Source organism: Selaginella moellendorffii, unplaced genomic scaffold (genome assembly GCF_000143415.4).
Source record: "Selaginella moellendorffii unplaced genomic scaffold, v1.0 SELMOscaffold_98, whole genome shotgun sequence".
Taxonomy (NCBI): Eukaryota; Viridiplantae; Streptophyta; class Lycopodiopsida; order Selaginellales; family Selaginellaceae; genus Selaginella; species Selaginella moellendorffii.
In genome coordinates this window covers 306,403-326,870 of record NW_003314359.1, presented here as the reverse complement: position 1 = coordinate 326,870, position 20,468 = coordinate 306,403, and the positions used below count along the sequence as shown (strand labels likewise).

The window sequence follows — 20,468 nt, the reverse complement described above, 5'->3', positions numbered from 1 at the left end:
GTGTGTTGGTTGTCCGCCACGTGTTATTCGCTTTTCCTGTTTTATTTAGGGTTCTTGGCATTGGATCGCGGCCATGGCCGCTGGATCATCGCGGCAGCAGCAGCAGCAGGACACGGTGGTGCCGCCCTATGTGAAGGCGCTGTCGGGATCGCTGGGCGGCATTGTGGAGGCGAGCTGCCTCCAGCCGATCGATGTGATCAAGACGAGGCTGCAGCTGGACACCGCGAGGCAGTACAGGGGGATCGCCAACTGCGGCGTCACGATCGTCAAGAGCGAGGGCGTGCGGGCGCTGTGGAAGGGATTGACGCCCTTCGCCACGCATCTGACGCTCAAGTACACGCTGCGAATGGGGACCAACGCGCTGCTCCAGACGTTTCTGGCCGATTCCGACACGGGCAAGCTCAGCTCCGCGGCGAGGCTGGCCTCGGGATTTGGAGCTGGAGTGCTGGAAGCGCTCGTTATCGTCACACCATTCGAGGTTAGTCGCTCTCTCTTGTTTTCTTCTTGCTTTGTTTTTTCGCCTGTCGTGAAAGAGCGTGAGTTCCTTGCGTTTTCCTCACTGCTAGAGTTTGTGTGTAGATTGTGCTTGATTCGTCCTCGATTCTTTTTGTTCTTGGCTGGTCAGTAACTTTTGGTGTTCCCGGTAGAAGTCCCTTCGACGAACGATCATTGCGTGAGCTCTTCTGTTATCCTCGCAATTCTTGGAGAGCTTCGTGATACTTGGTGTCGAAAATACGTGAGTTCCTAGTGATCTCATCGTTTCTTTTGACTTCCATGCGTGATCTACAGGTGGTGAAGATCAGGCTCCAGCAGCAGCGGGGCCTCAGCCGTGACAAGCTCCTGTACAAGGGCCCGATCCACTGCGCTGGAACGATCATCCAGCAAGAGGGGATCCTGGGCCTCTGAACGATCATCCAGCAAGAGGGGATCCTGGGCCTCTGGTCGGGGGCTCTCCCCACCGTGATGCGCAACGGGATCAACCAGGCCGCCATGTTCACCGCCAAGAACACCTTCGACTCCATGCTGTGGAAGAAGCACGAAGGCGACGGACGAACTCTACAACCTTGGCAGTCCATGGCGTCGGGATTCCTGGCCGGGTGCGTCGGCCCCGTTTGCACGGGGCCTTTCGACGTTGTCAAGACGCGGCTCATGGCGCAGAGCAAGAAGAATCCAAAGTACTCTGGGATGTTTCACGCGATCGCCACCATTCGAGCCGAGGAAGGCGTGCTCGCGCTGTGGAAGGGCCTGCTGCCCAGGCTGATGAGAATTCCTCCCGGGCAAGCGATTATGTGGGCAGTCGCGGACCAGATCACCGGTTTCTACGAGCGAAAGTTCGTCCTGCCGTCGCCATCGTCGACGTCGAATGGAGTGATCTGATATGATCTGGAGGAGTCCAAGAGAAAGAACTCAGAGAAGTAGAGCTTTGATCGATCGAGAGGGTGAAACAAAAGAGCGAGCTGGAAACACGAAGAAGCCAGGCTTACGTTCTCGTGTAAGTCGTTTTTTGTTCTAAAACATTGAATAACTTGAAGATTTCTTACATGCAATGTAAGCTTTTTTCCTTCCAGGTATAAAGGGTGAGGAGCATTCTTCTATGCGGATTTTTAGGGTTCTTGATGGCGAGCGCGAGCTTCGTGATTGCCGCGCCTCTCCAATGCGGCGTCTCGCCGCTATTGGATTGCTCCGGCCAGAGGCGCAGGAGGATCTCTGCGTTCGTGAGATGCTGCTGGAAGGAAGTCGTGGATTCTTCGTCTGGAAAGGTATTGTATCGTGTTCTAAGTCTATGTTCTTAGTCTCTGAGCTTTTCGTGCATGCAGCCTTACTACTGGAACATCAAAACGAATGAGACGAGATGGAATTTGCCAAGTTTTCCTGAGGAGCCTCTTACTCCTGTTCTTGCGGAAGAGGAGCTCACGGCGATTTTGCTCGCGGCCGACACCGATAAATTTGGGGACATTGCGAACAACTACAGGTAGGAAGCTTTCCTGTTGAAAAGTAGAATAAAAGATTTTAATTCTGTTCTTGTCAGGCCTCAATGCTTTGAGCTAAGCTACTTCGATTATCTGACTGCCAGAATCGAAGCCAGCAAAGACAGTGAATCCAAGTCTGCGAATTCTCGTTTAAAAGATTTTCTTGGATCTCCTAACCTTCATTCATTTTGTTTTACAGGCTAGCTTTGGAACGATTGCGTGCAAGGCTGTCCAATCCTTTGCTGAAGAATCCTCCGCCATGGGCTTAATAAGCTGGCCAAAGCTGGTGAGTTTTGGTCTCACCAGAATAATTCAATGAGATTTTCTTGGATCTTCTAACCTTCATTCATTTTGTTTTACAGGCTAGTTTTGGAATTTGGACATTGCGAACAACTACAGGTAGGAATATTTCCTGTTGAGAATAAAAGAATTTACTTCTGTTCTTGTCAGGCCTCAATGCTTTGAGCTAAGCTACTTCGATTACAATCTTACATCATCAAGCATTCAATCCAAGGAGATTTCATCTGAATGTGTATGATTTGATAACGTTGAGAGGAAGTTACCTTGAGGTTACCTTGAATCACCTCTTCAATTACTGTTGCCACAATAGCACTCAAAGAAGCTATCTGGCTCAAAGCTCAAGACGTTGCTCAAAGGGTTGTCCAAGAGAATCCAGCTTCATTTTATTCATGAACAATGAGAATAGTAGAGTTGGCCACCAGCACATTCGCATGACTTCCTATTGAAGAAATCAAGTGTCGCAAGCTCAACTTGTTCATTGAAAGTTGTGGCAAGATGCGGCAACTTGTTCAGCTAATTCAACCAATTCATGTACTCACTGAATTATTTTTGGATTCTCCGCTAGTCTTTATGGGAGCTCGTGGCACAAACACGAGTTTGTTGAGTTGCTGCTCAAGAGTCGGCCCTTGCACAGAAGTTGGCTGCTGCTCGAGCAGCAAGAGCTGCGGTGGCTGGTGCTTGGGTGTAGGGGGAAGTAATGGTTGCGCCAATGTGCTTTCAAGTATGTATCCTCGAGCGGGCAAGAGTCGTTTAAGTAGCTGGCGCATGTCTCTTTACCTCCTCGACCACAAAGCGTCGCTGTAATCTGTGCTTTGTGATCTAGGCTTCGTCTTATCCTTCTACCACAAGACAAGGTCAAAAGGAAGATTAACAAGGTGGTGCATACGTGCCATCTACTGCGACGACCAAAAAGCTTTACCTGCTTTCTAGAGCCCTAAGACGTGCATTTATAGTTTCCCATGAAATGAAACCATGGCTAAAAAAGCGAATGCTGCTTGACAACAGGTCCTACCGAGATTTGAACTCGGGCTACTGGATTCAGAGTCCAGTGTCCTTACCACTAGACCATAGGACCATCTTCTTTGTAAAGGACTTGCTCTACTCAGCAATATTGAAATGTCTGTTGGATTGCATAGATTCTAGACTTACAAAACAACGCAAACAAGCGTTAAATGTGTGATTCGAAAACCCGATCTATCAAAGCTTGTATTCCGAGACTCGCATCCACTTGGTGGCGGACCACTTGTCACCTTTGATCACCGGACACCCTCCTGGATGAAGCAAAAATTAAAAATAAAATAAAAATGGACGAAGCTCTTCAATACTGCGATTAACTTGAAGGAAAGAAAGCTCACCGTGTAAGCTCGAGTGATCGAGCTGCGCGTCGGGTGACATGCTCCAAAACAGCAGCGCGTCTCCTCTCTTTGGCCGCACTGAAACCCCACGCCTCCCACACTCCGAGAGCTGATTATGCCATGGAAGCGAGCTCGAGTTCTTGGCCGATTTGGGGAACACAGTCTCGCCACCTTCCTCCACATCCGTCCTGTTCTTTCCCAATAAGCATCACTTTGATGAATCAGAAACCATCTTCTCACACTTACAAGTACATGAGGAGCGTCGCTATTCTCTGGCCACCGTTTCTGGTGTTGACGGTGTCATAGAAGAAGTCGTGGTGAGCGTCGTACTTCTGGCCGGGTTCGTAGTGAAGAACCTGAATTCCCTCTCCATGATCTTCAAAGTGTAACAGTCAGCAAACCAAAGAACTGATCGGGAAAAGTGTGCTTACCCTTTGGAATGAAAGTTAGCTTTGCAATCTTGTCCTCGATCTCAGATATAACTCTGTCCTGTCCTCGGTTCAAGAACATCCCCGAGCTCGTCCGCACCCTGTGGTATCCAGATTATTTCACTCGTTAAGGTGGAAAGCGTAGTAAAAAACCTGCTATCGCGGCTTCCACCGGTTTGGCTATCCACAACAGTGGACTTTTGCATGAGGGGCATCGCGACTCGGATCAGATGGTCGCATTCATCGTCGGTCTGTCAAGTATGATCACGTCTAAGAAACGAGCACAAAAAACCACTTTTCCGGATCGACTTACTAGAAAGTTGTGAACAAGGGAAGCTCGAGGCGTCCACGAGATAATCTCCGACCAAGGCTCATGCTTCCCTTCGCCAACCTCTTCTCTGAAAAAACACGAGAAAACGAGCCAATCAAAGGACTAGGTAGCGAGAAATTTCGCCTAAAAACACCCACATTTGTTCCAGTAAACGATCGGGTAGCCGCAGCGAGATGGAAGCGTCTGAGTGATTCAATCCCGCCGGAACGCCCACAATTCCCACACCCACGAGGAGGAAGAGCGCCACGGACATGAGCGCCAGCGTCGCCAGCACTGCTGTGCACAAAGCCCTACCGCTGGCGCTACCGCTCCAGCGCCCTCGAATCCGGTCGCCTTTGGCCATGCTCCCCGATCCAACCGCCAAGCCCTACTAACACTCACAGCTCCAGATCGCGCTCCCGATCCGTGGCGCCGACCGAATTCCGCGATCCATCCACCTTCGAAACCACGGCCGCGTTTCTATTAGGACGACCAAGCAAAAGAAATAAAACCAACGAGCGTTCGATTCTCTTTCATACACGTTGACTATTTCCGGAATAGTTGACCAGGTCAACACTCTCAAGTATAGAGATCTCTCCATTCGCCGGGTTTTCTCGCGTCCCTGGTGATGAAACTCTCTGGGAGGCTTCGATCCATCATCTGGGTGGAGAATTCCAGCGCCATCCACTGCGCGAGGAGGCCTCCAAGGTGCGCGATCGCCTGGCTTGATCGAACGAGTTTAGATCCTTGCATGATCAAGTAAAAACTTCACCTGGAATGCGCAATCCTTCTCTCTCGAGACGAGGGCTCTGTCTTGGGGGCTCACGCGACGAACTGGGACGAGGAGGATCACTCCGGGAGCTCCCATGACGCGCATGAGATGGACGAGACACGCCAGGAACTCGTCCTTGGGCTGGAGGTCTTGCGGGGTGTCGATGAGCTCCGCGAACATCTGGCTGCGAGCCGAGAGGTCGTCGTTGATGACGAGCTTGTGCGCGAGCCGGGCACCGGCGGTGTTGTGGCGGGAATCCACGCTCGGGAATGGCGCGGCGCTGGGGACGAAGATGGTGAAGCTCTGCTCGTCGGCTGGAGCGTTGTGGAAAATGTAGCGCAGGAGCTCGTGGGCGACGCAGGAATGGAGATGCGGTGGCGGCTCTTGCGCGAGGATGATCAAGGAAACCTAGAGTGGAACGAAAACGAGAATGGATCGATCGACAAACTTTTGCGTGAGAGCGTACCATTGGAACGTCCCCCTTGCTGTAATTCACGACTTCTAGGAGCACATTTCCATCGGGCAAGCCGTAGGAATCGAGAGACAGAGTGGCGTGCGAGACACTGCGCGATCAATTGGAGCGCGTGAGAAAGAGAAGCGCCGTAGGCGCAATGCTTACGAGCGATCGAGCGAGGAGGATCCAAGCGCGCCGGCGATGCGTTGCCCAGTGCCAAGCCCGTCGGGATAGGCGACGAGCACGCTCTGTGCAAGAAACTTCATTGGAAGCCCAAAAGCCCTAGAGAATATGCCTTGAAGATGCCTAAACCCTAAACCTTATCCCGCCCAGCGATGGCGGAGGAGCAAGCGTCCAAGGTATGTGGTTTTCTGGCCTCTGCGAAATCGTTGGCGCTGCAATCTTTGCGTAGGCGCAGGTGCTGGAGGTTGCGTGCGCCGAGCTTGCGAGCCTTCCTTCTTCACGGGTACGCTGCTAAGTCGGCGAATTCTCGTCTTGTTATTCTCCCCCTTTCCAGGCGGTCTTCGTGAAGCGAGGCAACATTTTCTTCGCGTCTGATACCAAGGCTGCTCTGGAATCGCATAAAAGTGGGCGAGCTTTGAGTTCTTTCTTCTGGCTGACTTAAAGTTCTCTGTTCTTCTTTAGAGGATCTTGCGACCATCAAAGCTAGCACCCAGAATCCTTCCACCAAGTGAAAGAAAACAGTGTAAGCAATGCTGCGTTTCCTACTCAATCCTTCTCTACTTGTTTTGGTTCTCTCCTCCCAGATGTCTGCTCTAGGCGCGTATCCCCTCTCAAGCTCCTTCAGTAGCAACCTGGAAGTAGCATGGCGAAGAAAAACTCCACCGAGATCTCTGAAGCTCTCCCAGAGGAGAATGCACGTCGTGTCGGTGTTTCCGAGCCAGACCAGCGATCCTCCCGTGCCGAGCTCCGTCACCTACAAGCGCAGCGCCGTCCAGAGCCACTTCGAGTGCCAGACGACACTGGAGAACCTGGGACTCAAGCAGTTCTCGTCCAAGGTGTCGAGAACTCTCGCCACATCCATGGGAGTTTTGCCCGGCGGCGCCGACCCGGCAACCGCTACTCCAGTGGGAGTCTCATACGACGTCACCAAAGATAAATCCGGAGACTTGAAGCTGAATGGAATCGTCAAGACTGCTGTTTGCGTGCTTTGTGACAGGTATGGATTGTTTCGTCTTTCCAACTTTGTTTGATCCTTCTTTTCCTGCAAACTCAAGGTGTCTGGCTCCTCATGCTACTCGAGTCTTCTCACCTTTCAGCGTTCTTCTATCTCGGACTCCCGTGGAAGAGCCAACGGAGCCGTCCATTGGTGTGGTGCTCGGCGAGGAGCCGGAGCCCGGCGAGCCCGTGCTGGACATCGACCTGGACGACAAGTTCCACTTCCCGGACGAGGTCAAGGTGATGGATCTCTCGTCTTATATCCGTGACACTGTCCATTTGGACGTCCCTTACTTCTCCATTTGTAGCTCCATCTGCAAGGGGCTGTGCACGCGCTGTGGCCTCAATCTCAACACTTCCGAGTGTACTTGCCGTGACGATTCCACGGACGACGACGAGGTCTTGGAGACCAAATGAGGGAAATCGTCGCTAGAAAAGTCGGAAGAAGATCTGGATCGAGAAAAACTGTCTAGAGCAAACGATGTGGAGACCTTGAGCATCAAACAAAGAGAAATTTTTTTCGTGTTTGATGTAAAAATACGATTTTTATTTTTCTCTATGCTTGTAGGTCGTAAAGCCGAGGAGAGGCATGGAAGACGCCAGTTTGCCGGCGCTCACGCGCTGGAGCTTCCAGGTTTGGCTTGCGATCTGCTTGCTGGTGCTCGTGAGAGTGATTTTTTCGATTGCATGCTCGCGAAACCCCCAAAAAATCTTCTCGTTTGTTTGTTTTGTTCTTCGATCTAGGACTTTAAGGAAGCATATAAATCCCGTTTCAGGGGCTCTTCGAACCAGCAGCAGCAGCAAGAGCACGACAAGCCACCGCAGCTGGAGGAGGATTCAGCGATGGATCAGCGAGCGACTGCGATCTACGAGCAGTTCCTTCCATCCAAGCCCAAGGTACAGATCTTTTAGAAGCTCTATTGTAATGTCTTCTCTTTCTTTGTTTGTGTGTAGGCAACAACAGATGATGAGACTAAATCCTCTCCAGATCTTCCTCATCGATGGTAAACAAAGATCTTTTTTTCTCTCTGTTTCTGGATTCTAAATGCTAAGCAGGACTGCAAAGCCAATGCCACACTTACTCTTTGGAGAAATGCAAGAACTTGCTGACAGCATTGTAAAGTAAGCTAGAATCCTTTTTTTTTTTTTTCCAGAAAGAAAAAGGGAAGAACAATGCAAATAAACCTTGTTTCAATGCCAGGGATATCGTTCGAGGAAATGTGGATGTTAGATGGGATTCAATCAAGGGACTCGAGAACGCAAAGAGACTTTTGAAAGAAGCGGTGGTCATGCCTATCAAATATCCCCAGTAAGTGTTTTTCTTCCTTTCTTGTGTGTATGTTCTAACAGCGCTTGCTAGGAGATAAACAGGTATTTCACGGGCTTGCTATCTCCATGGAAAGGAATTTTACTATTCGGGCCTCCGGGCACTGGCAAGGTATAGATCGTGTAGCTATATTAGCGTGTAACGTTCCATGGTATTTACAGACTTTGCTCGCCAAAGCAGTGGCTACAGAGTGTAACACCACCTTCTTCAACATTTCTGCGTCCACCATCGTCAGCAAGTACCGCGGTACAAGCCTTCACCTTTTCTCTGCTTTCTTTTCTAAACTCTTCGCTATCCAGGCGATTCCGAAAAACTCGTGCGCATGCTGTTCGATCTAGCTCGCCACTACGCGCCGTCGACGATTTTCTTGGACGAGATCGATGCTATTATCAGCCAGCGCGGGGAAGCCAACAGCGAGCACGAAGCTAGCCGCAGGCTCAAGACGGAGCTTCTTATCCAGGTTGGGAGGAAAGCTCCAGTGTAGCTGACGAACTTGGTTTTGTTAGATGGATGGCTTGATGCAAGCCAACGATCTGGTGTTCGTCTTGGCAGCCACAAACATCCCATGGGAACTAGACGCGGCAATGCTCCGGCGTCTCGAGAAACGCGTGAGTTTGCAAAGATCTTTCATGCCAGAGTGGTTCTTCCTGGATCTGAGAAAGGCTTTGTGGCTTGTTTGGAGCAACAGATACTGGTGCCTTTGCCGGACGCGGAGGCTCGGAGGGCGATGCTCGAGGAGCTGCTGCCAACGAGTATGGGGGACGTGCCTTACGACGACATGGTCGAGTCCACCGACGGGTACTCCGGCTCGGACGTGAGGCTGGTTTGCAAGGAGGCAGCGATGAGGCCGCTGAGGCGATTGATGGAGGAGCTGGAGAGGAACGAAGCCGCGGGAGTGGAGTCGCAAGGTTAGACCATTTGATATGTTCTCTTTGAGTTTCTTGTGACCATTTGATGTTTGTGTGCTAGATTTGGAGATGGGGCCTGTGACCAAGGAAGACGCAATGGTGGCACTCACGACGACTCGGCCATCAGCTCTGGTTCATGCGGGGCGCTACGAGAAATTTGATAACGACTTTGGAAGTCGCTGAAATGTATCAATCTTTATTTGTAACCACAATAAACGTTATACTATGTTAAGGCATCTTTAGGGTATAATGTAGGCAGAAGATCTGGCTCATCCCTTGGTAAGAATCTCATCCCGGAGGCTCTTGGGCGGAGTTTCTCTGGAGTGGATAGCTCACTTTTTGCGCGATGGAAATGCTTTCTTTCTTTCACATTCCTCCAAAACCTCTTGCGAGTCTCATTCTTAGCTCTCTAGCGGCAGCACAGGTAAGAAGTTCTTCGTTTCCTTGCGAAACTTAACTCGAGCCGTCTGCTAGCTAGCATGCTTGGACTCCATCATCAACAGTTACAGCAGCAACTTTTCTCGTCAACCTGGGCCTCACCTCCGCACTGTAGAACTTGGCGGACCTCAAGCTGAGAACCACGGCGATGGTGCACCCAAACAGACAGGTGGCGGCCATGACGAAGAACGTTTCCCTGTAGCACTTGGCACCGTGGCACAAGAGCGAGGCCTCGTCAGGGCCCCGATATTTCCTGGCTTGCCTATCGTAGAACACACCGGCAACTTCCACCGACAAGACATACGTCCCAATCCCCTTTGCAACGTTTGGGAAGCTCTGGAGAACTCCATAGTGCTTGAGCCCGAAGATCTCCGCGATCATGGTCGACAGCACCGCCCACTGGCCTCCGGTGGCGAGGCCGATGATGATGGAGCCGATGTACAGCGCGCCGGGAAGGCCCAAGGCGATGAGCAAGTTGCCGAGCGCTAGAAAGCCGACCACCGCAGCGAACACGAACGGCCGTCCAATGCCAAACTTGTGGAGGAGTATCTCGGACAGGAAGCCGCAGCCGATTGCTCCCAGGAAGTCCCATATGTTGAGGAGAGCCACGAAGATGTTCATCCTTGCGGTGGAGTATCCCAGGGAGTCGCTCAGCTGGCCCAAGTTGTTGTAGAAGGTAGACACCGTTCCCAGGCCGCAGGAAGTCGCAATGACCATCAGCCACATATCGATGCTCAGCAAGGCGTGGACGAGCCTGTAGTCCTTACCTCTCGCCGGGACTCGGAACCATCTGCAGCTGCCAGTGCCGGAAGCTTGAGAAGGAAAATGGTCGACGACTTGCAGAGCACTAGGGGTGGAATTCATATCCGCGAGCTGAGCTTCGGACTTATCCGTTGGCAGTGGTGTGTGGATGCTTTCAAGTTGATCGACAGACTTCTCAGTTGGGGATGGTGTCTGGATGCTTTGGAGTTGATCGACAACACCAGCACCGTTCGAATGTGATCGAAGCTCAGCTCGGACAACCAGAACAACCGGAAGTAGGACGATGACCAGCATCAACCCGAAGAACACCAAAGGCACCGAGTCTGGAAGCCTGCTCGGTATGGTCCCCTCAATGACTGTGACGACGAGGAGATAGCCCGCCAAGGCAAAAGTGGTGATGAGGAACGAGTTAAGAATGGACTTGTCGCTGGGCCTCTCGGCGACAGGCACGGGCCCGAGGAAGAGGCCAAGCAGCAGATACAGGAACGTCGGTAGCAGCCCCAGGAAGAGCAGAAAGGAGCGAGCGTGGACCTGGAAGAAAGTCTGGAACACAACCGCGAATGCGGTTGCTCCCAGGCCATTGCTGCCGTCGAGCAAGCTCAGCAGCATCCCCTGGTGATGTTTGGGGAAGTTCGTGGCACAGGTCGACAGGACAGCCGTGACTGCAAAGCCTACAGAGGCGCCGACGAGAAACATGTAGAAGCTCATTTGCCATGCCGGTGGACGAGCAATCTGGTGGGTGATGGCGAGCCAGGCCATGGTGTAGCCGAACAAGTTGAGCAATGCGGAGACGAGCATGGTGAGACGGGGTCCGACTCTCGCATTGAGCAAGCCGGCCAGGAAAGCCATGCTGGTGCCGAGATCCTTGAAAAAACTGATGGTATTGACGGACTCTTGCTTGTAATGCAGGGAGACTTTGAGCTCTTGCGAGAACAAGCTGAAGCTGGTGAGCGTGCCTCCGGTGATTGCTATCAGGTAGAAGCCCGACACTGCGATGATCCAGCGATTGCTGGCGATGGAGAAGAGTTCCTTGGCCATTGCTAGCGCCATTGCCGCCAGCGCTGTGAGGTAACAAGAAAGCTCTATAAAATCATCGTCCTTTATGCAAAGGCTTTTGTTTTTGCAGTCCGTGCCACGACCGGACTTGCGTGGACGATCTTTCCTGTTCGATACAAAAACGTGACAATTCCGAAGTTTCGTGGCTCCAAATTTTCTATGTCGTGGGTCAACTAAGTTGAGCATTGACGCTTGATGTGGATCTGGGGCAGGGCCAGATGCGGACGCTGGTCAAGTCACGGGTACGGAAAAGTCTACAAAATGGTCTTGAGCGGGGGCGGATCCGGAATCGGCGCAATGGTAACGTTCTTATCATCTTCGTGCTGCCGACTTGAAAATCTTATTTTTTGCAACTATATAAGCAGGTGACTGGGAGGACACTGATATCCGCATCTCAAAGTTGAGAAAGCCTAGCATCCAAGCATACATTTCCATTTCCATCTTTCGTCTTCCAAGCTTTCTTGCTTACACAGTCCCATCCATGGCTGGCATCAAGGCATTTGTTGACAGCTGCAACGGGACACTGTCGAGCGTTCCGGAAAGATACATGATGCCGAATGGAGCTGCCGATGTCTCCCGGTACGCGGTGCTGCCGATAGTCGATGTGGCGAGCGAGAGCTTCGAGAGGGATCTCGTTGACGCTTGCACAAAGTACGGAATGTTCTACGTAAGTTTTCAAGAAGTTTCAATTTCCTGTAGTACATGTTTGCTAAGTGGATGTATTTCTTGTTCAGCTCAAGAACCACGGCATTCACACCGAGGATGTGATGAGGTGCGCTCTCGAGTTCTTCAACTCGCCCAGCGAGGACAAGATGCGGTACTACACCGAGGAGATCTTCACACCCGTCCGCTACTGCACCAGCATGATGCCTTCGAAAGAAGAGAAGCTCGAGTGGCACGACCACCTCCAGATGTGGCTCAAGGAAGAGTCCCTCGGAGCACACCCGTGGCCCGCGTTCCCAGCCAGCTACAAGTCAGTATCTCTCTCCTTGATTATATCTCTGCTATTGCTTTAGATTCCTGACGCTCTGTATCATTTGCAATGCAACAGGGACGTTGGATCCGAGTACGCAAGAAACATCTTCAAGCTCGGGAAGAGGATGCTGTTGGTCATGTCCGAGGGACTTGGCCTCCGCTCAAACCGTCTTCTGGAAGCCTTCGAAGACATGGTCCTCCTTACAAGAGCAAACTTCTATCCGGCTTGCCCAAACCCGAGGCAGGCCTTGGGCATGGAAGGCCACACCGACAGCGGGGGCCTCACGTTTGTGCTCCAGGATGGAGTCGGGGGATTGCAGCTCAAGCAAGGCGAGGATTGGTATAACGTGAGGCCACTCGAGGGAATGCTGGTGGTCAACATGGGTGATCAGCTGGAGGTACAAGCAGTCGAAAAGTTTGTGGAATGATCTTAATGTTGGCCTTGCTTGGTTATCTCAGAAGCTCAGCAATGGGAGGTACAAGAGCATATTGCACAGGGTGATGGTGAACTCGAAGAGCTCAAGGCTGTCCGTCGGGGCGTTCCTGGGGCCGTCACTGGATGCGGAGATCAGCCCGATTCCCGAGCTGGTGAGCCAGGAGAGTCCGGCAAAGTACCGCAGCAGGACTTACAGGGACTACATGCACGAGGTGTACACGGAGCACTTCTCCGGGAAGAATGTCTATGTGGCTTGAGTAGTCAAAGGCTCAAATTTTTTCCCACTCCCCACTCCACAATAGGCCAGAGATTGTGTTGACACTGGTAGGACAAGGATAGATAAGTGGCTAGCCATAACATTGTTAAGAAAGAACTTGATTCATATGCTCACACACAGACAAACTTGTACACACTAAGATCTCCGGCGGACGACCAGTGGTGTTGTACTCTTGAGACATGTCGCTGAGTAAACTGGAACTGATTGATGAGAATATCGCGAGTAGAGACAGAGAAGCGACAATGATTCAAAGATTCAAGTGCTCTCGTAGCCTCTAGACCACGGAGTGCTCTTAAGCACCACCTCGCTATTCCCCACAAATCCCTGGGCTCCCAGGATCAAAGAAGTCCATCCACCATGCTTCCAGCTGCTGACCACAGTGGCCAAGAGAAGAATTCCACGGATATTCTCCTCTGCGGAGAAGGTGAGAAATGATCGATTTCATGAAGCTGGGACAATACCGCAATTGAGCTGCACCTCGGGCATAAGCGAACCTTTGCCCTAGGGAAACACTACTTGATGTGGACGCAACTATGACAAAGCGGGAAGAGCAGAGGGAGTTATCACTTGATCCAGATATCTGTGTGGTGTATTTGGACAAGGTGACAGTGGAGCAGGAACAGGTTCTGGGCTACGCTTTGCGACCATATTCATGGCAAATGTCCCGGCTAGGCCTACAGGAGAAGAATGTACAGATTAAAGCTTCAGGTCATTATAGATGAAGCCGTTGCTCTCAGCCTCTTCGGATTGCCTTGACAATTTCTTCAGCACTCTCGAAGGGAAGGATTATGACGACTACAACTTCAACGGTGTCCTGGTTGGTGTTGAGTCTGTCAAGGATCTTTAAGCTCAATACTTGGGGTGGCGTGAAGATGCAGCTGAGCTAAACAGGGTCTATGTACTGAGTAGTACGCCCAGCCGTTATTCGTCAGTGAGGTTCTCAGTAGGCAATGTTGAAAACCTGCAGCAAGCACAAGCCGACCTCCAAGGAGTACAGATTATGATTACGTCGGTCATAGAATTGACAGGTGGTCACAAAGGGATAGTCGGTTCATGCTTGGACTACTTGGAGCTGTGGACTAGCAGGCAGTGGATTGAGGCAACTGATTCGTTTCATCTTTCGCCTTATGTTTTTGGACAGCAAACATACTCTAAGATTCTGTCCCTGCTAGGGTGTAAATGGCCATGACTTTGATCTAGATGGTGATGCTGGAGCTGCGGAATCTCATTGCTCAAGGTGTATTAATCGCGCAGGAGGCCAAACCGGATGGTTATGACGTGCGGATTTCTTCACCAATGCTACAGAGTTTTTTTGCGAAGATGTGTTACCACAAACGGTTCGGTGGACCCCCTTCTACAGGCGTTGATCCTCTGTGGGTTGTTTTCCAGGCAATTAGAACTTTGGATGCGCAGGCAGTGTGCAGGCCAGAGTGTATAAAACGGACAGGGGAGTTATCCGAGTATTCTTACCAATTGACGTTGTTCACCAGGATCAAGGCTGTCTTGAAGCAAGCGTACCTCTTAGTTGATGCGAAGCTCCTCCCTGACGCTAAGAGCTGCGGAGTATCTTGAGGAAAGAGACACGCAGGTAAGCATCTTTGTTTTGTTTTGAAAAGCCGAGCGGTATGCCAAGCAGCATTCTGCTCAAGTGTTTGTGATTAATGTCACAGTGTGTGGTTTTCCTTTCAGTACAGCTATTTCCGAGTGGAAACAAGACCAGAGCTGAAGTAACCATGGTGGAGACATTGGACGTCCGAACGGATTTCAAGTTGGCAAAATCTCGTTTGACTACCTTGTCTAAATAGAGCCTCGCTTGAGTCACTAAGTAAACTTTTGTTTAAAAAAAGCAAAAGAAATTTTGACAAAGTTCTTTCATGCCTGAGTGATTCTTCCTGGAGACAGTTTCTTACTGGTTTTGGCAACAGATACTGGTCAGTCATTGATATGTTGGAAATTTTGTGCAAATGGTAACATTCTTATCATCCTCATGCTGCCAACATGAAAATCTTGACAAGGGTTAAAGTGTTAAAAGAGTGGGGCTTTAAACTTTTATTCAGGAGAGCATGAATTTATAGAAAAGCATAATGAATTATAAATAACCAAAGAGAATGATTCGAGAGACAATTTATACAAATTTAAATATAAAGTGATGAGGTTCTCAGGAGAGTTGTGGCTCTTAACTTCCATTCATGATAGTGTGAACTTGCAAAAAACCATAATGAATTATAAACAATTAAAAGAATAACTTAAAAGACAATCTATAAAAATTCAAATATAAAAAGAAAGAACCCATGAATAAAAATGCACCCTCTTTTCCAATTGATTAAGGGTATTAGGGTTAAATGTCATTGGGTTTGAATAATATTAGGCAGACCTCTTAAAAAGCTTAAATTTAATATGTTTAAAAGTTAAATTCCACTTCATAGTTACCTTATAGTAATTCATCATAAGATACAGGTCAATTCATCATAAGATATAGGTCAAAATCATATATGCTAAAGAAAATATCAAGATAATTTCATCATTTTATACATACAAAAAACAATGGCAATAGAAGAAAATTAATACAAATCAAATATACAAAGTTAATGCAAATTTGAAGAACATAGACCCTAACCTAATTGTATAGCAAATAATTTGTTGCTCTGGATTGAGTGTCTCTGTCTGGGAAGATCCCTTCGATCTACCAACCCCTCTAATACCATGTTATTAAGGCATATCTAGCAAATAAGAGAAAGATGTCAAAGCTGAGAACATAAACTATATTAGTGTCAATATAAGCTTAACATAGCTTCATGTCTTCGTAGTGGTGTCTTCTCTCAGCTCAGATCATTACTATATTCCCATCAAGCAGAAAGGATAGTTCCTGTTTTCTGCTCTTTGATCCACAGATCTTCACTCAGCCAGGACAATAGACATGCTATGGTCTAGAAATATCAACGAGAGCTATCCCATACTCTCCTCGTTATTTTGAGATTTCTTGTTATGTGATTCTTCAGCTCGAGATCTAGCATTGGCTTTAGCTACTATCCAAGTGACTATCATTGCATCACATACCTTATGATGACATGTTAGATGCCGTGAGTTCAATGACTGCACACAAATGACTTGTTAATTCTTTGCGATTGTCACAATCACGCTAGCGGCTTAAGGTGATGACGTGGTCCTGTGTACCATTGTCCTCTGCCGCACGCAAAGAGCTTGACGACGATGCATTCCTTTGTGCGTCAACCTCCTCACTGTTACAGGTTTTAAAAGCGGGCGTTGGTCCGGCCAGGCCACCGTACTTGCCAACAAAGAGCTTCAGTGCTTGGAGGATATATCTTCAAACACACCAGACGGAGGTTCGAACCCGGCGGATCCGGCGACTAGAAAGGTGGAACGCCAACCAACGGCGGACCTCCAAGTGGTTCTCGATTTATTGTCAGCTGCCTAGCATTGGAAGCTTAGGGCGGCCAGGCCACATTGTTTGTGCCGAGCACAGATCTCCAGATATCTGACGAGCACCTCTGGCTTCCACGATTAAGCTCTGCAAGGAGAAAGCAAGCTAGCTCGGGAGCTATGGCGATCAATCCTGGGTTGCTCACGCACTGGCCATGGGAGAGGCTTGGAAGCTTCAAGGTTTCTCTCTTTCTCTCGCTGTACATGCATGCATGCGCATTCCTAAATCTCTCTCGTTGTCTCTTGATCTTGGCAGTATCTCCTCTACTTGCCTCTGGTGGCCAATGCAGTGCGAAGCGCGATGACCCCGGAGGGCCGCTCGAGGGACAACTTTAGCCTCCATATCCTCGTGCTCGCGGCGCTGCGCTATATCCAGGGCCAGCTATGGATCACGGTCACCAGCGTCCACGACATAGTCAAGAAGCACCAGGTCCAGACCAAGGGGATGAAGTTCGATCAGCTGGACAGGGAAAGAGATTGGTATGCGATCACAGACTTTGTCAAATCTCTCTCTCTCTCTCTCGCGCGCGCGCGCTCACGGCTTCTTTCTCTTTTGTTTCTTCCGTCACTCAGGGAGGATTTCATACTGCTCCAGGCGCTGATGTTGCTCGCGTACCAGTTCTCGCCACTGTGCTTGCCGAACCATGCCGTGTGGGATTGGAGGGGTTTGGTCATCACCATCCTCTGGCACCTGGGACCCGTGGAGTTCCTCTATTACTGGTTCCATCGCGCCCTCCACCACCATTCTCTCTACCGCCGCTACCATTCCCACCACCATCTCTCCTTTGTCACCCAGGCCGTGACTGGCAACGTCCATCCTTTTGCCGAGCACCTGAGCTACGCGGTCCTCTTTGGCTCCACGCTCATTGTCAACCTCTTCCTTGGCACCGCCTCGCTCGCCCTCATCTACTCCTACATGCTGTGGTTTGATTTCATGAACTACATTGGCCATTGCAACTGGGAGTTCATGCCATCCTGGATGTTTCAAGCTCTTCCTCTGCTCAAGTACCTCGTCTACACTCCATCGTAAGTTTTTCTATCTTTTCAACTGCTTATCCTCCACATCTCCTATCCTTCCAGGTTCCATTCTCTCCATCACACGCAGGTCCACACAAATTTCTGCCTCTTCGTTCCCCTATACGACTACATTTATGGGACCGTAGACAAGACAAGCGATCAGCTCCATCTTGCAGCTCGTCAAGGTACTTTGTTTTGTCGTTTTTTTTCTTTTCCAGCTTCGTCGGGACTTATAACTTGCGTGACCACGCAGGCAGGACGGAGTTGGTGGATTTCGTGTTCTTAACGCACCCGACTGACCCCTTATCGGTCTTCCACTTGTCGTTTGGGATACCATCTTTTGCAGCGCAGCCGTATTGCAGGAAGTGGTACATTTGGCTCCTGTATCCTCTGGCGCTCCCCGCTATGCTGTTGCTGTGGGCGTTTGGGAGCCCGTTCACTGTTGAGGAGCACACCGTCGACAAGGTTCTCGCGCAGACATGGGCGATCCCGAGGTTTAGCTTTCACGTGAGTATACTTTTCATCTTGCTGTGCGATGGTAAGTTTTGCGTTTTGTATAGTTTGGAATGACGTCTGAGATCGGAAGCTTGAATGCGCTCATCGAGCGCGCCATCCTGGCCGCACAGGACAAAGGAGCCAAGTTCATATGCCTGGGAATACACAACAAGGTATGTCAAAGTGTATACTCCATGTTGTGAACATCGTTATGATCCCCACAGGACGAGCATTTGAATGCGAGTGGAGCACTGTTTCTGAAAAACCACCCCGGCCTCAGCATCAAGGTGGTGGACGGAAGCACGCTAACCAGCGCCATTGTTCTTGACAAGCTTCCAAAAGATGCTAGCGAGGTTTTCCTGGTCGGAGTCGAGCACAAAGTTGGCCGTGCCATCGCCAATTATCTCTGCCGCCACCGCGCCACTGAAGTGACGGTGAGCAGCTAGCTCCTGCCCGCGTTTCCCACGTAAAGCTCTGGTTTTTTCCTCAGGTTCTGGCTAAATCCTCGTCCTATGCCTTTGAGTCGCTTAAAAAATCGGTCCCGCAAGAATCCCAGCACAAGCTCGTCGCAGTTGAGTCACTCGAGCACGGGAAGCACTGCAAAGTATGATATGCTTCCTTCCCAGAAAAGCTGGACGTAACTTGCTGGAATTTACAGGCCTGGATCGTTGGAGAGCCCCTGCGAGCGATGGAGCAGCTCCACGCTCCTTCTGGAGCTTGTTTCTATCAATTCACCGAGGAGGCTATGGAGGAAACCCGTCCTGATTGCTCGTACGCCAAGCTTCCAGCAATGCGCCTGCCTCCCGAGTATAAAGGAATCCGAGCTTGCGAGGTGAGAGTCTCTCCGTTTTCACTTGCTGGTGGTGCTCATCGTCTTCTTTGTCCTGGCAGGGAAGCATGCCGAGAGGAGTCGTCCAGGCAAGTCACGCGGGAGGAATCCTGGCGACCATGGAAAACTGGAACCATCACGAGGTTGGCAACACGATTGACGTGGACAAGATTGATGCCGTGATGAGAGCGGCTGTGAATCGTGGCTTCGTCCCCTACTATTAAGTTTGGAATAATTTCTTCCAAGTCTTGCAATAACTTAAAACTGACCAGTTCCAGCCATTGTCCACTTCTGCCACTGCAGCTCTCGTATCTTGTCCTCTAACAGCAACTTCTGAGCTTCCATCTTCCGGATTTCTTCCTGTTATCCAGCATTAGCAACCATTGTTATATGAGAGAAGAGTATTTATCTTTCACCTTGTAACTTTCCAGTTCCTCGCTCGCTTTGAAGAAAGCCTCCCAAATGGCACCTTCTGACGACGGGAAATGCAGCATCTGGTTGGGAACGACGGCCAAAGCCCGAGCACCAGCGGACGTGAGTTCCTCCTCAAACTTATCCATGTCCTCTGCCGGTCTCCAGAGACACAAATAAACTGGCCACCCGAACCGGATCCAAAAGTGGAAGAAGACGAGGCAGCAGACGCAAAATGTTAAGAAGCATCTGCCGGCAATGCTTTGGCTGTCCCCTGTGAAGACCGCGATGGCAGCGAGAAAACAGATGGCCACCGCCATAGTCAAGTACTCGCAAGTGTGCGCGTACTCCACAGTCAACAAAGGATCTTGCTGGTTGCGCAGCTTGTACATAAACACGATAACCAGTAGCAAGTTTGGAGTGTAGACCGCCAGGACAGTGAGTACTCTCGCACTGTCTAGCGTACCATGACGTTCCCTGCTGATAATACGAGCTTTGGAGAATGAACATGACTAGAGCATCAAACTTTACCTCTCTCGCTTCAAGTTTGCGGCCACGAACAAAACCAAGACTGGAAGCATGGAGGCGAGCAGTAGAGCGTAGTTTCCCCAGGACCATTTGTGGATGTTCCGGCTGAGCTCGTACATCCGACGAAGCCGGAGAACCGTGAGCATGAACCAGGAGCAAACCCCCAGTCCTTGTAGCCAAAATGCCCATCGGACGCCGCTTACAAAAGGCCCGGTATGCTGGAAGTGACCATCGTTGAGAAAAGATGATGATATCCAGACCAAGCCAGCTAAAGAGCTGCACAGAACGAGGTACACTCCTCCCTGTGCTCGAAAGTAGGAGCGATTGCGATGGACGAAGAGCACGCCATTTGCTATGATAAATGGCACCGCAGCTCCCAAGGCGAAGCCCAAGAGTATGTAGTCATAGACAGTGTCAGTTCGATCCATTAGCTGTCGCTTCCTTTCCAAAACTAAAAAACCATCTTACGCGCTCGATGTCGTGAAGATTGTGAAGGCATGAGTTTTCTGCTTGACTTGGAGTTTCTGAGTCTGTCCAAACATTTGAGAAAATTCAGTCCTTTACGTACTCTTTACACAGACTCAGGATCCGTGTGTGCGTGTTCTCTTTTTCGTGGAACAGCAGTCATCGTCCGTCCACGGCAAAAAATCATGACAGGGAAGCAGAGCAACCCGCTTCAAAGTCAAGTTGTGGAAGAGTCTGCAAAACAAACAAAGCTTTGGAACACGACGAAGAAAACTAGCACATTGAATTTGTGACCTTGGCAGTCTCCTTGAAACTTTCCCTGAGGTACTGGACTC

General features: G+C 50.1%; 8 protein-coding genes and 1 non-coding gene across 10 annotated transcripts; 5 read left to right on the top strand and 4 right to left on the bottom strand.

Annotated features, from left to right (window-relative positions):
• The first annotated feature begins 32 nt into the window (after nucleotides 1-32).
• LOC9636371 (mitochondrial succinate-fumarate transporter 1) lies at nucleotides 33-2,688 on the top strand. Its single transcript, XM_002989508.2, has 8 exons — nucleotides 33-478; nucleotides 790-888; nucleotides 925-1,760; nucleotides 1,818-1,972; nucleotides 2,030-2,104; nucleotides 2,170-2,256; nucleotides 2,333-2,369; nucleotides 2,421-2,688. Exons 1-3 carry the CDS (start codon nucleotides 74-76, stop codon nucleotides 1,375-1,377), a joined length of 957 nt encoding a protein of 318 aa, XP_002989554.2. The 5' UTR covers nucleotides 33-73; the 3' UTR covers nucleotides 1,378-1,760; nucleotides 1,818-1,972; nucleotides 2,030-2,104; nucleotides 2,170-2,256; nucleotides 2,333-2,369; nucleotides 2,421-2,688.
• A 585-nt stretch (nucleotides 2,689-3,273) lies between these two features.
• Nucleotides 3,274-3,345, bottom strand: TRNAQ-CUG. Its single transcript has one exon. It is a non-coding gene; the product is annotated as a tRNA-Gln (tRNA).
• A 34-nt stretch (nucleotides 3,346-3,379) lies between these two features.
• On the bottom strand, nucleotides 3,380-5,250 carry LOC9636672 (probable prolyl 4-hydroxylase 10). Its single transcript, XM_002989449.2, has 8 exons — nucleotides 5,136-5,250; nucleotides 4,522-5,083; nucleotides 4,367-4,451; nucleotides 4,207-4,304; nucleotides 4,057-4,154; nucleotides 3,872-4,001; nucleotides 3,626-3,813; nucleotides 3,380-3,541 (listed from the first exon to the last, which is right to left on the bottom strand). The coding sequence occupies exons 2-8, from the start codon at nucleotides 4,725-4,727 to the stop codon at nucleotides 3,468-3,470; spliced, it is 879 nt and encodes a 292-aa protein (XP_002989495.2). The 5' UTR covers nucleotides 4,728-5,083; nucleotides 5,136-5,250; the 3' UTR covers nucleotides 3,380-3,467.
• Nucleotides 5,251-5,884: 634 nt separating this feature from the next.
• On the top strand, nucleotides 5,885-9,239 carry LOC9636671 (katanin p60 ATPase-containing subunit A-like 2). The gene is made up of 16 exons (XM_002989507.2): nucleotides 5,885-5,948; nucleotides 6,002-6,055; nucleotides 6,107-6,176; nucleotides 6,235-6,295; nucleotides 6,357-6,769; nucleotides 6,828-7,402; nucleotides 7,513-7,665; nucleotides 7,723-7,772; nucleotides 7,825-7,890; nucleotides 7,970-8,077; nucleotides 8,140-8,206; nucleotides 8,257-8,341; nucleotides 8,395-8,555; nucleotides 8,602-8,703; nucleotides 8,784-9,003; nucleotides 9,065-9,239. Exons 6-16 carry the CDS (start codon nucleotides 7,358-7,360, stop codon nucleotides 9,184-9,186), a joined length of 1,179 nt encoding a protein of 392 aa, XP_002989553.2. The 5' UTR covers nucleotides 5,885-5,948; nucleotides 6,002-6,055; nucleotides 6,107-6,176; nucleotides 6,235-6,295; nucleotides 6,357-6,769; nucleotides 6,828-7,357; the 3' UTR covers nucleotides 9,187-9,239.
• LOC112342075 (large ribosomal RNA subunit accumulation protein YCED homolog 1, chloroplastic-like) lies at nucleotides 6,303-7,185 on the top strand. The gene is made up of 2 exons (XM_024663296.1): nucleotides 6,303-6,769; nucleotides 6,870-7,185. The coding sequence occupies exons 1-2, from the start codon at nucleotides 6,303-6,305 to the stop codon at nucleotides 7,183-7,185; spliced, it is 783 nt and encodes a 260-aa protein (XP_024519064.1).
• Nucleotides 9,240-9,477: 238 nt separating the features above from the next.
• Nucleotides 9,478-11,445, bottom strand: LOC112342074. The gene has a single exon (XM_024663295.1). The coding sequence runs from the start codon at nucleotides 11,443-11,445 to the stop codon at nucleotides 9,478-9,480; it is 1,968 nt and encodes a 655-aa protein (XP_024519063.1).
• A 32-nt stretch (nucleotides 11,446-11,477) lies between these two features.
• LOC9636670 (probable 2-oxoglutarate-dependent dioxygenase At3g111800) lies at nucleotides 11,478-12,927 on the top strand. Its single transcript, XM_024663294.1, has 5 exons — nucleotides 11,478-11,559; nucleotides 11,733-11,926; nucleotides 11,994-12,208; nucleotides 12,311-12,632; nucleotides 12,694-12,927. The coding sequence occupies exons 1-5, from the start codon at nucleotides 11,478-11,480 to the stop codon at nucleotides 12,925-12,927; spliced, it is 1,047 nt and encodes a 348-aa protein (XP_024519062.1).
• Nucleotides 12,928-16,356: 3,429 nt separating this feature from the next.
• Nucleotides 16,357-19,149, top strand: LOC9636370 (protein ECERIFERUM 1). Of its 2 annotated transcripts, XM_024663276.1 has the most exons (10): nucleotides 16,358-16,568; nucleotides 16,645-16,868; nucleotides 16,962-17,414; nucleotides 17,469-17,590; nucleotides 17,659-17,912; nucleotides 17,966-18,073; nucleotides 18,125-18,334; nucleotides 18,391-18,504; nucleotides 18,559-18,732; nucleotides 18,792-19,149. In XM_024663276.1, exons 1-10 carry the CDS (start codon nucleotides 16,509-16,511, stop codon nucleotides 18,951-18,953), a joined length of 1,881 nt encoding a protein of 626 aa, XP_024519044.1. In that variant the 5' UTR covers nucleotides 16,358-16,508; the 3' UTR covers nucleotides 18,954-19,149. The 2 variants fall into 2 exon arrangements, with proteins under 2 accessions (XP_024519043.1, XP_024519044.1); XM_024663275.1 differs by having other exon boundaries at nucleotides 16,357-16,568; nucleotides 18,559-19,149.
• Nucleotides 18,915-20,462, bottom strand: LOC112342066. Its single transcript, XM_024663277.1, has 4 exons — nucleotides 20,428-20,462; nucleotides 19,672-20,367; nucleotides 19,146-19,620; nucleotides 18,915-19,089 (listed from the first exon to the last, which is right to left on the bottom strand). Exons 2-4 carry the CDS (start codon nucleotides 20,094-20,096, stop codon nucleotides 18,988-18,990), a joined length of 1,002 nt encoding a protein of 333 aa, XP_024519045.1. The 5' UTR covers nucleotides 20,097-20,367; nucleotides 20,428-20,462; the 3' UTR covers nucleotides 18,915-18,987.
• Between the last annotated feature and the right edge of the window lie 6 nt (nucleotides 20,463-20,468).